Source organism: Chiloscyllium punctatum, chromosome 33 (genome assembly GCF_047496795.1).
Source record: "Chiloscyllium punctatum isolate Juve2018m chromosome 33, sChiPun1.3, whole genome shotgun sequence".
Lineage (NCBI taxonomy): Eukaryota > Metazoa > Chordata > Chondrichthyes > Orectolobiformes > Hemiscylliidae > Chiloscyllium > Chiloscyllium punctatum.
The window spans coordinates 25,691,372-25,707,157 of NC_092771.1; the positions used below are offsets into that span (position 1 = coordinate 25,691,372).

Below are 15,786 nucleotides of genomic sequence, written 5' to 3' on the forward strand. Positions count from 1 at the left end.
AGACATTCTCCCTGTGTCTGCATGGGTTTACTCCAAGTAGTCCAGTTTCCTCCCACAGTCCAAAGATGTGCAGGTGAATTGGCTGTACTAAATTGCTCATAGCTTTAGGTGCATTGGTCAAGAGTAAATATAGGGAGGGGAATCGATCTGGGTGGGTTATTTTTAGGTGGGTAGGTGTGGATTTGTTGGGCCAAATGCCCTGTTTCCGTACTGTAGGGAACCTAATCTGATCTAATCATCTCTGGAGAGAGAGAGAGTGAGAGGTTAACATTAAGGCCAGTTCTGAAGAACGGCTACTGAACTGGAAACGTTAACTCTGCTTCACTCTCCACTGATGCTGCTAGACCTGCTGAATATCCCCAGCGATTTTTGCTCATTGCTGGTGTTTCTTTACTTCATAAGCTTTCTCATACTTCGTTTCACCCTATCAGCAATTTTTCTGTTTCTTGTACATCCCCTGTTGTTCATCCACCTTATTCATCCACTTCAGTTTGTAACATACAGCTCAGAAATTGGCCAGGAGAAAGTGAGGACTGCAGATCAGAGTCAAACTGTGTGGTGCTAGAAAAGCACAGTCGGTCAGGCAGCATCCGAGGAGCAGGAGAGTTGACATTTCGGCCATAAGCCACATTCCTGATGAAGGACTTATACCTGAAACATCGATTCTCCTGCTCCTCGGATGCTGCCTCACCTGCTATGCTTTTCCAGCGCTACACTTTTTGACTCAGAAAATAGCCATTCTGCCCATCCAGTTTGGGTGTTGGCTTTTTCACACAACTCTTCCATTAGTTGCTCGTCCCTTCTCTGTTTGCATATCCCTAACCATGTTTCCATCAGCATTACAACCTTGTCACTGGGAGCAGGTTTCTAAAACCAAGTCATGAATTCAAAGGATAGACACAGTGATGTTTCAGCTGTTTACAAGGTTCTGATAAAGCTTCGACTGTCTTCAGTTCTGGTTACTACCTATCAGGAGGACTAATTGGATATTGTAAAGATTCATCAGAATGATACTAGGGTTACATGATGATCAAATGATTCATAATATCAGTAGAGAGGAAGGAATTTCCTCAGGCAGAGGAATCGAGTGCAAGGAGATGCAATGTAAAATTTTGGGGGTGAAATCATGAAGCAGATTTCCATACAAGAGTATCAGAATTTTGAATTCTGTCTTCCAAATTGTAATAGATACAGGGGAATAATTATAACTTCGGTGTTTGGGATGTTGAGGCATTGTTTCTTGTTAGGTTAAAGTGACAGGTGAGATGAAGCAAAGAGAGGGAAATAGAACCCGATCAGCCCCACATTGATGGAGCCAATCTTATGGATCGCTGCAGTGCTGCCCAAGATTCTGACACTGCAGCGAAACGCCCATTCTGGTTTCCTGTCCTCATGTTTAAGAGCCTTTCCCGTGTTTGGGCACAGCTCCATCTATCTTCTTTCGTTGGATGAGGACATAATTGGCATGGCCAGCACTTGGTGCCCGTCTCCAGTCGCCCTTGAATTGAGTGGCCTGTTTGGCTAGCAGAGGGCAATTTAAAGTCAGCTCCATTGCTAAGAGTCTTGTGTCGCTCAGACCGGGTAAGAACATATGAAATAGGGGCAGGAGTAGGCCATCTAGCTGTCAGGGCTGATAATTTTTTTTGGGGACTCACTTCACTTATCCATCCACTTAACCCTTAATTCCTTTACCGTTCAAACACAATCTGTCTTTGTCTTAAAGCCATTCAATGAAGTAGCCTCAACCAGGCAGGGAATTCCACAGATTCACAACCCTTTGGGTGAAGATGCTCTTCTTCGAGCTGCTCCCCCTTATTTTGAGGCTATGTCCCCTAGTTTTGGTTTCACCTTCCAGTGGAAACAACCTCCCTGCTTCAATCTTATCTATTTCCTTCATAATTTTATCTCTTTCTATAACGACAGCAGGATTCCTATGTTAAAGGATATTCCTGAATCAAATGAGCTTAGGCACAATTGATGATGTGTTTCACAGTCACCATCATGGAGACTAGCTTTCAGGTGCAGATTTTATTCATTAAATTTAAAATCCACTCATGATCCTGGTGGCCTTTGAACCCAATAGGCTATGGATTATAAGATTACATCACTGTTTCCCAGTGGGACCTTCAGCATTAGGTATTGGCAGTCTGTGGAATGGTCATGGCTGATGTTCAGTGTTCTTCTTCCTTGATCTTTCCTGGTTTACCCCTACTCACCACTGCCATCGCTGCTGCCACCACCGAGGGAACAGTATTGCTTGCAGTGGCTCTACCTTTGTCCCAATTCCAATCAAATAATTCAGCACAGATGGCCAACTATTCCCCAGATTGTAACTTGACACTTTACTGCAGAGGATTCAGGTGTATCATGTTGCCACCAAGTCCCTTTCACCACTCCCTCTAATCTGGCTTCCAGTCTGCCATCAGGCCATACAACTGGAGCCCTTGTGTCTCAGAAAATAATCAGATACGATGCAGAATGGGACCATTCGCTCATTGTGACTGTGCTGGCTCTCTGCAAAATTAGACCACTTCATTTCAGTTCCAGATTCCGTCCCTGTCACTCTGCGTATTTTCCCTTTTTCAGATAATGACTCTGTTCCCTTTTTGAAAGTTTCGATTGACTCTTCCTTCAATATGCTCTCAAACAGTATATTCCAGACTCTAAACACTTGTTACTTTTGATAGTTTCCCTAAAACCTGTGCTTGCTGGCTCTCAATTCTTCGACCAATGGTAAATGTTTCTACCTGTCTACTCTGTACAGACACCTCATGACTTTGAACATTTCTATCAAATCTCCTCTATCCTTTTCACAAAGGAGCTTCTGTACATAAATGGGGTCCTACATTCCTGGAATGAATCTTATGAATCTTTTCCACGCACACAGACTAATGTGTTTGATTCCTTCCTAAAGTGCGGTGCCCAGAACTAGTCAGAGTTCTCCAGTTGAGACCAAGCCAGTGTTTTATCGAGAAGTGAAAACAGAAAAAGCTGGAGAATCTCAGCAGGTCTGGCACCCTCTGTGCAGAGAAAGAGAGTCAACAGTTTGAGTCCAGTTTCACTTGATTTTGGAATGGCAGTTGATACGGTGCTCTTTAATGATACATTAACTCTTTCCTATCTCCATAGCTGCCAAACCTGTCATGTATTTCTGCACGTTAATTTATTTTGTTTCAGATTTGCAGTATTTTTCATTTATTTCAGTGTTTATCATTTATACATGTTTATCATTTTCTTGCTTTTGCACTCCGTCCCCACTCTAAGATCCTGAATGCGTTATTTTCCAGGGTTTGCAGCTACCCTGCCACCTTCAGTGATCTCTGTATATGTATCGCCAGATCCCTCTGTTCCTTCACTCCTTTTAGAATTGTACCCTGTATTTTGTACTGTCTCCTTGTATTTTTCTCACCAAAATGAATCGTTCACACTTGTTGGCATTAAATTACATTCGGTGCTTGTCTGCCCATTCCTCTACCTGTCTTGTATCCTTTGATTTTCCACATTATCATTTGCATGGTTCGCAATATTTTAAGTTTTGAATCCTCTGCGAATTTTGAAATTGTTTCTTGGGTTTTTGATATACATACATAGGTTCTCGCAAAGGTTTGTAGCTCAGGTTGTAGATATGGTTGTAGGTTACCTCTCTCAGCTGGTGAGCTGTCATGAAAATGTTTTCTGACTATGCTCGGTAACATCACCAGTGTGACCTCCGTGAAGTGTTGTTCTGCTCTGCTTGATATTTATATGCCCTGGTCTGTTAAGGTATCACTCCCAGTTTCCCTTTGCAGTGGTTTGTAAATGGGATCCATCTCAACATGCGGGTTGAAAACTAGGTTTCTAAGAATTTCCCTGATTGTCTCTGTTCGGCTTGTCCTAGGATGATCACGTTGTCCCAGTCATGTTGCTGGTCCTTTTTGACTGTGTGTACTGAGATGACGGAAGATCGCTGCTAGTTGGTGTCCATGTATCCGGATTGCCAGTCTGGCTGATGTAATGCCATGGTAGAACGAAGCATCAATGGGAGAATTATAACCAAAGTATAAAGGAAGGCCATCCTCAACTACAATGGCAACCACCCCAATGTGTTAGCTGTGTATTTAAATGAGCTACTACACACTTCAACACACCAGAACTATGCAGGAATGAGGCAGAACACCTATACAAGGCCTTCACAAACAGTGGATCACCCACCAGCTTCATACCCCCCCGATGCCTATTGGATAGACAACACCAAAAGGGCCCCAGTACACTGGTCATCCTACCCTTTATCAAGAACATTTCAGAAATATTAACCAGTCATGACTACTAGGAATCATGACAGCACACTAACCCACAGCCACACTACACCAACTACTCACAAGAATGAAAGACCCCATACCTATAACATGCTGGACCAACATTAGGAACAAAATTCCATGCAATGACTGCAATCAAGAGGCTGGAAGAATGGATGCAGAAGCATTAGGAGGCGCAGAAGCCGACATTTCGGGTGTAACCCTTCTTCAGGTTACAGTGGCCCTGAAGAAGGGTTATACCCAAAACATTGATTTCTGCACCCTCTGACACAGCCTGGCTTGCTGTGTTCTTCCAGCACCACACTCTTGACTCTTCCAGCCTCCTGCCTGTCTACAAACACTACATCGGCCAGACTGGATGAAAACTAGCAATCCGGATACACAGACACCAGCAAAGCAGCACGACCAATTCTCCTTCATCTCAGTACCCGCAGACAGAGAATCAGCAATCTGGGACAACATAATCATCCTAGGACAAGCTGAACAGTGATGTGCAAGGAAATTCTTAGAAACCTGGTTTTCAACCCGCAATGCATGTTGACATGGGTCCCATATACAAACCACTGCAAAGGGAAACTGGAAGTGAAACCACCCACCTTAACAGACCGGGGTATATAAATATCAAGCGAAGTAGAACAACACTTCATGGAGGTCACAGGGTAAGGAAACGTTTCCATGGCCACCCACTAACTCGGAGAAGTAACCTACAATCACATTTACATAATATACCAGGAACAACAGGGGTGCTAAAACTGACCCAGGAGTACTGTACTACAAACATTCCTGCATCCAAAACAAAACATTCATCTGTACTCTGTTTCCTGTCACTTAACCCATTTCGTATCCAGCATTCTAAGGTCCCTTTTATTCCATAAGTTAAAGTTTTGCTGTGGTTCTGTTCGCCGAGCTGGGAATTTGTGTTGCAGACGTTTCGTCCCCTGTCTGGGTGACATCCTCAGTGCTTGGGAGCCTCCTGTGAAGCGCTTCTGTGATGTTTCCTCTGGCATTTATAGTGGTTTGAATCTGCCGCTTCCGGTTGTCAGTTCCACCTGTCCGCTGCAGTGGCCGGTATATTGGGTCCAGGTCGATGTGCTTGTTGATTGAATCAGTTAATTGAACACTACTAATGTAGTACAAGCCAAACAGAGAACAGCCAGGGAATTCCTAGAGGCATGGCACTCATCCACAGATTCAATCAATAAGCACATCAACCTGGACCCAATATACCCAACACAAATTCCCAGCTCGGCGAACAGAACCACAACAACGAGCACCCGAGCTACAAATCTTCGCACAAACTTTAAAGTTTTGCCTCACAAGTCTATCATATGGCACTTCAAGTACCTTCTGGAAGTGCCAGGTATGTCACAGTGACATTTTAACCTTCATCAGCCCTCTTTTACCTCATCAAAAATGTTAAACATGATTTTGTCTTATCAAATCCAAGCTGGCTATTTTTAACTAACCTGCATTTGTTCATTGAGACTATTAGTTTAGTTCAGAATCCTGATTTCTACCATCTTCCCCTCTCCAAGGTTAAACTGATTAGCCTGAAGTTTCTGGGCTTGGTTTTGAACATGGATCTCCTTCAAGCTTCTTACAGTCTTGGATGATAGCTCCTAAATGTTCCAGCTCTGTGTTTAAGTTTCACTTCACCGTCTGTATATTCATGGCCCTGTCTAAAGAGTCTCCAGCACTTTGTGTACCCTCCCTTTTATTATTGAGGTGCCAACTCTTGATGACACTAATGCACCAACAGTACAGAACACTGATGGTGTTAGTAACTTTCTGCCAGCCGCTAGAACTTCATGCTGATTTCGGTGAGGTCTGTGACTCCTTGCCTGGCCTGGAGGTTGCTTGTGTAAAACCTGGGCCCTTCATTGAGCTCTCGTTCCTTATCAGTGACCCCATCCTACTCTTCAAATGTTGCCTCACCTCTTGCTCGCCCTGTCTGCTGCTGAACGTTGAGTTCCAGTATTCTCTTTGATCAGGCCCTTACTTCTCATAATCTCCACAGTCCAAGATTCCCCTTCCCCTACACCGTCTCCCACTTCTTTAAAAAAAAACCCACATTTGGTCATCTGTTTCCTTTCAGTTCCACTTCCTCTCTACCATAACCCCTGCCCCACCTGTTTTGGTCTTGTCCCAACCACTCGCTCCTTGTTCTTATTTCACTTTGTAGCTGCAGCCTCCTCTTCACGGGCTTTTTCTCCAAACATCCATCTTCAGTTCACACTTGTCCACTCTCCTGAGTCACTTTACTCTCTCGATTGCATCATTGCTACTCAGGGCCTCCACTTTGAAATCCTCACCCTCTAACACTCTTCTAAAACCACTTCAGCTTTAAGAAGCTCCTAATAGTCTGCCGCTTTACTAAATCTCGAATTTCCCCATCATCACCCAGATGCCCCCACCTTCTCTGAAATGCTGTCATCTGTTGATTTTGTTACTTACCTGACATTGTAAAACCTGGTTCTTGTTTGTCTTTATCTGTTGCAGCCCTTTGATTTGAAGGAGATGGATATTCAGATCTGCTTCCCAGATGAATACCCTTTGGAGGTAAGAGGTAATAATCCTCCCTGCACAATTGTTTCTTTGTTCGATGTCAGTTTGTTTGCATGTGTTTAGGTTGAGTAAGAGAAAACCAATCAGCTGATTGGTTTCAATCTGACCGAAGAGGTTTTAAAATAAGTTTGTAACAGCAATTAGACAGCTGCATTCCTCTGGTTACTGCTGGTGTCTTGATTCTCTTCCCGTGCTGTCAATGTGCTCCATGTTGACTGTGCAAATGGGCAAAAAGAGGTCGTCAATTTAGAATTCACAATTGGCAACCAAGAACACACATGCGTTAAAATTTCAGCTGTGGTAACATCTCACTTTTCAAAACAATTTATGGCCTCCCTTCTCACTAACTCTGTGCATTTCTCCCATCTCCACAGCACGCTGAACTTCTCCAGTTCCAATCTGTTGCACATCAGGTCAACTGTGATCTCAGTGAATAGAACATAGAACAATACAGCACAGAACAGGCCCCTTGGCCCACAAAGTTGTGCCGAGCATGTGTCCTAGCTTAAGCACCCATCCGTGTACCTATCAAATTGCCGCTTAAAGGTCACCAATGATTCTGACTCTGCCACTCCCACAGGCAGCGCCTTCCATGCCCCCACCACTCTCTGGCCACTCCCTCTATACCTTCCACCCTTCATCTTAAATTTATGTCCCCTAGTAACACTCTGTTGTACCTGGGGAAAAAGTTTCTGACTGTCTACTCTATCTATTCCCCTGATCATCTTATAAACCTCTATCAAGTCAACCCTCATCCTTCGCCGTTCCAATGAGAAAAGACCTAGCACTCTCAACCTATCCTCGTACGACCTACTCTCCATTCCAGGCAACATCCTGGTAAATCTTCTCTGCACCCTCTCCAAAGCTTCCACATCTTTCCTAAAGTGAGGCGACCAGAACTGCACACAGTACTCCAAATGTGGCCTAACCAAGGTCCTGTACAGCTGCAACATCACTTCACGACTCTTGAATTCAATCCCTCTGCTAATGAACACTAATACACCATAGGCCTTCTTACAAGCTCTATCCACCTGAGTGGCAACTTTCAAAGATCTATGAACATAGACCCCAAGATCCCTCTGCTCCTCCACCTTACTAAGAACCCTACCGTTAACCCTGTATTCCGCATTCTTATTTGTCCTTCCAAAATGGACAACCTCACACTTGACAGAGTTGAACTCCATCTGCCACTCCTCAGCCCAGCTGTGCATCATATCTAAGTCTCTTTGCAGCCGACAACAGCCCTCCTCACTATCCACAACTCCACCAATCTACGTATCATCTGCAAATTTACTGACCCACCCTTCGACTCCCTCTTCCAAGTCATTAATAAAAATTACAAACAGGCTTTCTTACCTTCCCATGGCAAAGCAGGCTTGAAGGACTATATGGCCTGTTTCCCCCTAATTCGTATGTTTGTTTCCCCAGTTTTCCTCACTCCATTATTAATGGCCATTCTATCAATTACTAGCTTCCGAGCTCTGGAATTCCACCTCCTCGAACCGGTCTGACTCTCCACTTCTCTCTCCAACCCTTTGAGGCGCACCTTAAAGCGTATTCTTTGGCTAATGTTTTGGACAGGTGGGGTGTTGTGTGTGTGCGGCCTGTGACAATTGCCAGTTGGAGCTTGTGACCTCACTGGGAGTCCTCATTCTCATCTTTAGAAGCTCTGGCCTAAATTGAACAACTTTTTCCCTTGCCTAGGCAACAGACCAATGAGTGGAAAGACAGATGGCCTGAAGATCTATTTCCAGCTCCCCATTCCTATGTTTGTAACAATATCCTTGTCAATAACTGACACCAACTCACCAGTCTGGATCAGAGTGCATCTGATACAGGAAATGGAAGGGGAACACCATAAGTTAAAGGCTATTATGGTGCATTGTGAGAAATTGCTTGATGTCAACAAGTATTGAGTTCTGACTTCTAACCTGTATGCGTAGTACGTGGTTCTGGAAAATCCCAGATACTGAAGTGTTTCTCCACTGATATTTCATACTGCGTGAATGGGAAGTAGCATCCCTAATAAATGTTAGTTTTCCCATCTGTCGCACTTCGATACGTGAACCTTTGTGTTTTTCTCTAATTCTAAGGTGTTCACTGTGGAAATCCCTGAGGATCAGGATCTGCCAGTGTCTATGGGAAGGTAAGAAAGGAAGTCGAGGAAAAGATGAACTCTCCCACTGGCATAATGATGTTGATTGGGTGTTCACTGTGTTTAAATTTCCACTGTCTCCAAAGACCAGTTGAAATTGAACCTATATGATTGATTCAAAACTTGGGCTGGGAATCGACATACAAGAATGAAAGCAATATTTTTAATTGTGTAACAGCAGAAGATTTGGCAGCACTGAATTCTGCACAATGTATTGTGCTGAATATGAACCTTTGCATCTGGGAGATTTTTCTCCCTTTCTTTGTCCTCTGCGCCCACAACCTACTCTCTCTCAGTGCTATTCCATCTGTGTCTATGGCTCAGGGACCCTGATTGCCTCTCCCTTTGTTCAGGATTCCATTTGGTTTCTCTCTCAGAATAACAAGGAAGTCAGGGTATGGGCATCAGCTCATATCCCATAATTACTGAGAAGAGCAATTGGGCATCTTAGTTATCAAATTCAGTGTTACTTTGCAGGCCTGTAGTTTCAGGGTTTAAGCATGTAGCAGTGGAGAAGTGTTCCTGTTCCATCTTCAATGTAAGAGGGATTGTAAGGATGTAACTCTGTTGGTAAACTCTCCTTCAGTTAGGTGTGAATTGTCATTTTCTCCTTCAGTAAAATTACTAGCTGTTAGTACTGATGGTTGGGTGAAAAGCATCCCAGTGTTGTTAGGTTCTGGTGTAACTCTGAAGACATTTGGAGATGACTGCCTCCTGTGCCTAGCTCTCGTTAATCAATAATCAGAGGGCTGTGTAATGGTGCGTTGGTAAAGTTGTTAAAAGTACTCAGGCAATGGACAATGTGATAAAATGTCACCGGCCTGAAACATTACCTCGGTTTCTCTCCACAAATGCTGCTTGATTTGCTGAGTTTTTCCGTCAGTTGTATGGTTTTGTACTTTCCTCACAGCTCCAGCATCTGCAGTAGTCTGCTCTAAGGTAGAATTCATTTGATTTAACACACAGTGCTGCACATTACCAAAGAACTGTCCCCTCCATGCACAAAGATAGGTCTCCTTAAATTTAGCGAATGACAAGGCAGTCTCTTGACTCTGAAGATCTACGTTTCCTAAATGACATTTTAAAAAATTGCTTGATTATGGATTGGGAACCCCAAGAGATTGCTGGAACACTGCAGTAGTAGACAGAGAGTCTATAAGGCCGCATCCTGTCAATAAAGCTACAGTCAAGGAAAAGAACTGTGCCTTGATTTGGACTTCAACATCTGGCTGGAGCTCCTGGAGATCAGTAAAAATCATTCTGGAAGCCTATCCCAGTTTGATGCTTCCCTGGTGTTTTATTGAGTTGCAACATCTCTCTCCCAAATCAGGAGGATAATGTGGAGACAGAAAAGTACTGCTAGGATGAACAGTGAAGTAAATCTGTCGCTTCTCCCTCACTCACCCGTGCCTTCCCAGAAGAGTGAAGAGAATAGAGTTTAAATCTGATTTTTTTTTTTAGCTTAGATTAGATTCACTACAGTATGGGAGCAGGCCCTTCGGCCCAACAAGTCCACAGCAACCTTCTGAAGAGTGACCCATCCAGACCCATTCCCCTATCCTATTTGTACCCCTGACTAATGCTCCCAACACTATCGGCAATGTAGCATGGTCAATCCACCCTAACCTGCACATCTTTGGATTGTGGGAGGAAATCCGAGCACCCAGAGGGAACCCACACAGACACGGGGAGAATGTGCAAACTCCACACCGATATTCACCCGAGGCAGGAATCGAACCCAGGTCTCTCGTGCTGTGAGGCCTATTTTGTAACTCAGGTTATATGTTGTCATTCTGTTATTTCCTGTTTCTGAGCTCTGTCTTGTAATTTTACGTCAGTAAGATGACTCTCCTATTTAATTCAGGCATGTGTGTACGGCCTCAGAGGAGTGGCTACGGGCAAAGCATGCCACCAACCGGTTGATGGGGAAGTTGGAGCTGCTGTTTCGTCCATACTTGCGGTGGCTGGACCGCAACATGGAGAAGCTGTTCACCGAGGGAGCTAGACAGGTAAAACAAATTACCCGTTCAATCATAGTAATGTTGTGCACTCTAATATTGTGCCTAGCTTTGACTAGATTCTGCGCCATCAAGTAGAAACTTCAGTAGGCATTGAGTGGGATTACTTTTCCCATTCGTTTCCCCTGAAGTTTTAAAAATTCAAAGGACCAATATTATGATGTTCTGAGCTGAGGTAATACTGAACAAGTCAGATGCCAAAGTGAAGTGTAGCTTAACAGACCAGAGGATTTTCAATTTGTAATTTGTTTATGATGGTGGTCAATTGCTGAATGTATTAAAATATTACAGTTTATTATAAGTAAGAGGAAAAGCAACGGTTTTCCACTATATAACAACTAATTGAAGTTATCTTGTGAACAAATATCAGAAATTAAAAGTAACAACTCAAAGATACTTAAAGCTCATTGAAGGATCATCCTGTCCAGTGGGCATGGGTATTTGTGCTTCCTTGGTTAATGTCCTTTCGTGAGACCCTTAAATAAACTGCTAAAACAGCTAATTTGTTTCTTAATTTCGTAGCCTTGCAGAATGCTTTTTCTCTCTGATATCTTAAGGTGTATTGTTTCTGGAGCTTTTACCTCCAAGCTGGTCAGAACTTCTTTTCTTCTGTCCTAACTGTTTTGGAAATTGCTCAACTATGCTGCTGCTCTTCCCGGCATTTTCTGTCTGAGTGACGTGCTTCTCTCTCTGAAAGAAGCCTGCCAGTTCACTGATCTTCTCTATGTTTCTCTCTTGCTTTCTAAAAGGAAATGTGGTTCATTCTCTGTCTCCATGTGTCATGAACACCTAGTTGCTAGGCGACAGCCCAATTTCTTTCCCTCCGCTACCCCTCTTTGTCTAAAGCATTGAACTATTCACCTCAAGGTGTTTTGTTCAAAAGCATCGTTTAAACAATTTTCCAGACAACCTTTCACCGTGTTCAAATCCAAATTGAAACTAAAATGATGTCACTCCTTAACATACACAATATGGAAATCTAAATTAAGCTTGAAGCTAAACATGGTTCTGTTAAATTTAGAACCCATGTTTCCAAATAATAATAATAACAACCATCATAACAATATTATTTCAGTGTCATCAGTACCATTCTCGCCTCTTGTGCCAAAACATCATGAGCTCAAGTTCCACTCTTGAGACGTGAGCACCAAATCAAAGCTGTGTGAGGGGTCAGACTGAGGAGTTGCTATGCTGATGGAGGTGCTGTCCTTCAGGTTGCTTGTTAAGTTTTTCCTGCGTAGAGAAAGATCCCATGGCAATGTTTCAGAGAAGAGCAAGGGAGTTCTCCCCAGTGTGTTGGCCAATCACTGAAGATGACTAATTTGCTGCTTGTGGAATCTTACTGTGCACAAATTGTTATTTCCCATTCTAACACTGATTAAACTTAATTTTCCTTTGCCCTTTCCAGATAAAGAGGGAATTAGATGCAGAGAGAGCTGGGATACACATTGTTCCCTACCAGCAGCTACGAGCACGTTTACCTGGTGCAGTAGCTTCGCAAACAACCGAGACGTCTGCAGGCCCTCGGAAGGAGGATGCCAGTGAGGAGTTGTCCCAGAAGCTGCAGGAGGTCAAGGTGACAGAATCGGAAAGTCCCGAAATGAGTGGCACAGGGAGTGAGATCAGCACCAGTGAGGAGGAAGACGATTGTTCGAGGACTGGCTCGCCATCTGGTGACCCTCCGATCTCATGTAAGGGCACTGCCATGCGGCTTGTTGGCCTAGAGCTGGGGGAAGAGACGGCAACACTGTCAGCCCAGCAGATCACTGTTTCACTGAAGTGCAGCAGGTACGATTAATCCACGATGTGTGTCCATGTTAAGTAATTAGAACAGTCGTGTCAACACTATGTCCTAGAGACACAAAAACATAAATAATAAGGGCAGGACTAGGCCTTTAGTCCCTCAACCCTGCTCCACAATTCAACAAGATCATATATGTTCAGCCCAGGTTTCAACTCCTTTCATTGTGCTGGCTCAGCATAGCTTGGAAACATAGAGAGTAGGAGTAAGCTATTCAGCCCATCGAGCTGTTGTGGTTTTCAATATGATCATGCTGATCATCCAACTCAGTAACCTGTTCCCATTTTCTCCCCACATCCTCTGATCTCTAGCCCTAAAAATAAATGTTTCGGACTCAACTGTCTTCAGTGACAGAGAATTCTACAGATGCCTCACTCTAGATGAAGAAATTTCTCCTCATTTCACTCCTAAATGGCCTACTCCAGACCCTTAGACTGTAACCCCTGATTCTGGACTCCTCAGTCACACGGAATATCCTTCATGCCTTTACCCAGACTAGTCCTGTCAGAATTCTATCAATTTCTTTAAAATTTCCTAAACTCCAGTGAATATAGCCCTCATTGATCCAGTCTCTCTTCATACATTGTGCGGGCTTTGTGACTGGTGTACAAGTCCATCTCATTGCATCTCCCCTTTTTCCCTAGTCTCACTATTCAGGTAATCTGTCTTTCTGTTTTTGCTACTAAAGTGGATATATCATATTTATCCACATTATACTTAATCTGCCATGCGTTTGCTAACTCACTCAATATGTCCAAACCACATTGAAGCATCTCTGCATCTTCTGCTGTTATTCCTCCCACCCAACTTTGTGTTGTTTGCACGCGTGGAGATATAACATTTTGTTTCCTCTCTCAGTCATTATGTATGTTGTGAATAACTGTGATCCAAGCGCTGATCCCTGCAGTACCCCACTAATCACTGCCTGGCGCTTAGAAAATGACCAAATTAGTCCAAATCTTTGTTTCCTGTTTGTCAAACAGTTCTCTAAACATGTCCCCAATCCCATACACTTTAATTTTGCTAACCTTGAAAGACCAAGTAAACCACATTTACTGGAATCCCCTTATTCACTTTGCAAACTACATTCTCAAAAAAACTCCAGCAGACTTGTCAAACACAGCTTCCCCTTTGGAAATCAGCACTGACACTGTACAATTTCGTCATTCTCTTCCGAGAATTCTGTCATTAATCTTTTATAATGGATTTAAGCATTTTCCCACCTACCAGTGTCTGGCTAACCAGTCTGTAATTCCCTGCTTTCCCTGCACCCTGTAAAGGGGCTACTTGAAAGATACCCACCATTGCGTCCACTGTTTCAAGGCCACTTTAAGGATTCTGGGAAGAGCTGAGATTAACGTAGCATCATACAGAACAGAAGCTGAATAATCTTCCTGTCATGGTCAGTGATTGCTACCCAGTTAGTCCCATCTCCTGTGCTCTTTCCCATGATCCTATAAATACATTTTTTCAAATATTTATTCAATTTCTTTTTGAATGAATTTCTAATCTACTTGCACTGCTCTTGTCAGTTAATGCATTCCAAAATCTGTAATATCCCCTCAGGATTCTGTATTATAAGTTATCATATTTGAATACTTCTCCATTTTAATTTTCTCTGTTGAAGAAGAGCAATCTCACCTTCCCCAGCCTCTTCACACAAGTCCATTGCCCTGTTACCATTCTGGTAGATCTCTGTACTCTCTCCAAAGACTTGCCATCCTTCCTAAAGTGTGGGTCGCCCAAAATTAGGCACATTTCTCAAGTTGACCCATTATTTATAAACTTCTTGCATAACTTCCCTTTTTTAATTCTTTTAATGGGACGCAGGTCCCACAATCTGGGCTGACGTTTATTGCCCATCCCTAGCTAATCATAGAATCCCTACAGTGTGGAAACAGGCCCTCGGCCCAACAAGTCCTCACCGACCCTCCAAAGAGTAACCGACCCAGACCCATTCCCCTACCCAATTATCTGACATTTACACCTGAATCATGTACCTAACCTGCACATTCCTGAACGCTATGGGCAATTTAGTGTGGCCGGTCTACCTAAACTGCACATCTTTGGATTGTGGGAGGAAACCGGAGCACCGGGAGGAAACTCCCACACACACGGAGGACGTGTAAACTCCACTCAGACAGTTGCCTGAGGCTGGAATTGAACCTAGGTCCCTGGCTTAGTGAGGAAGCAGGGCTAACCACTGAGTCACCATGCTGTCTGGAGAAGGTAGTAATGTGCTGCCTCCTTGAACTGCTGCAGTCTGTGTGCTGTAGGATGGCCCACAATGCCGTTAGGGAGGGAATTCCAGGATTTTGACTCAGCAATAGTGGAGGAGCAGTGATATATTTCCAAGTCAGGGTGATAAGTGGTTTGGAGGGGAACTTGCAGGTGGTAGTGTTACCATGTATTTACTGCCCTTGACCTTCTAAATGGTAGAGGTCACAGGTTTGGAAGGTGCTGTCTAAGGAGCCTTAATAAATGATATTATATTAATAAAGCTGCCTTCAATACTGAGGTTTTTTTATTGTCATAATGTGCAGTTTTACCAGTACAGTGTAAGATTTGGTTGACATTTACCTGTGGACTGCTCGGTGCAAATCTAAACTTTTGCAATTTGTTTTTGTAGTGTGGGCATTGATTCAACTGGGTCTGGAGTCATGTGTAGGCTAGAGCAGGGAGAGGTATCTCCCTGAGCTTAGTTGAGATTTTAAACCAAGCCAGTAGCTTATATAATTATTATGCCAGCCAATTATCCCATGTGTTGAAGTTAAATTCCTTATATGCTGCAGAGGATTGGCCATGGTGTGGAGGTGTTGAAATGGGGTGGACAAAATCAGACATCACAGAACTCCAGGTTATAGTCCAACAGCTTTATTTGAAATAACAAGCTTCTAGAGCAAATAAACCTGTTGGACTATAACCTGATGTTGCGTGACTTCTGACAGAGGA

General features: G+C 43.5%; 1 protein-coding gene across 3 annotated transcripts in view; it reads left to right on the forward strand.

Moving 5' to 3' along the window:
- The window catches only part of LOC140458496 (uncharacterized), a 49,228-nt gene that overhangs the window by 3,660 nt on the left and 29,782 nt on the right, over window positions 1–15,786 (forward strand). For all 3 annotated transcript variants that reach the window (XM_072553175.1, XM_072553174.1, XM_072553176.1), the window contains exons 3-6: window positions 6,795–6,854; window positions 8,954–9,006; window positions 10,880–11,024; window positions 12,442–12,821. In XM_072553175.1, coding sequence (XP_072409276.1) covers window positions 6,795–6,854; window positions 8,954–9,006; window positions 10,880–11,024; window positions 12,442–12,821 — 638 coding nt within the window. The remainder of the gene's footprint in view (window positions 1–6,794; window positions 6,855–8,953; window positions 9,007–10,879; window positions 11,025–12,441; window positions 12,822–15,786) is intronic.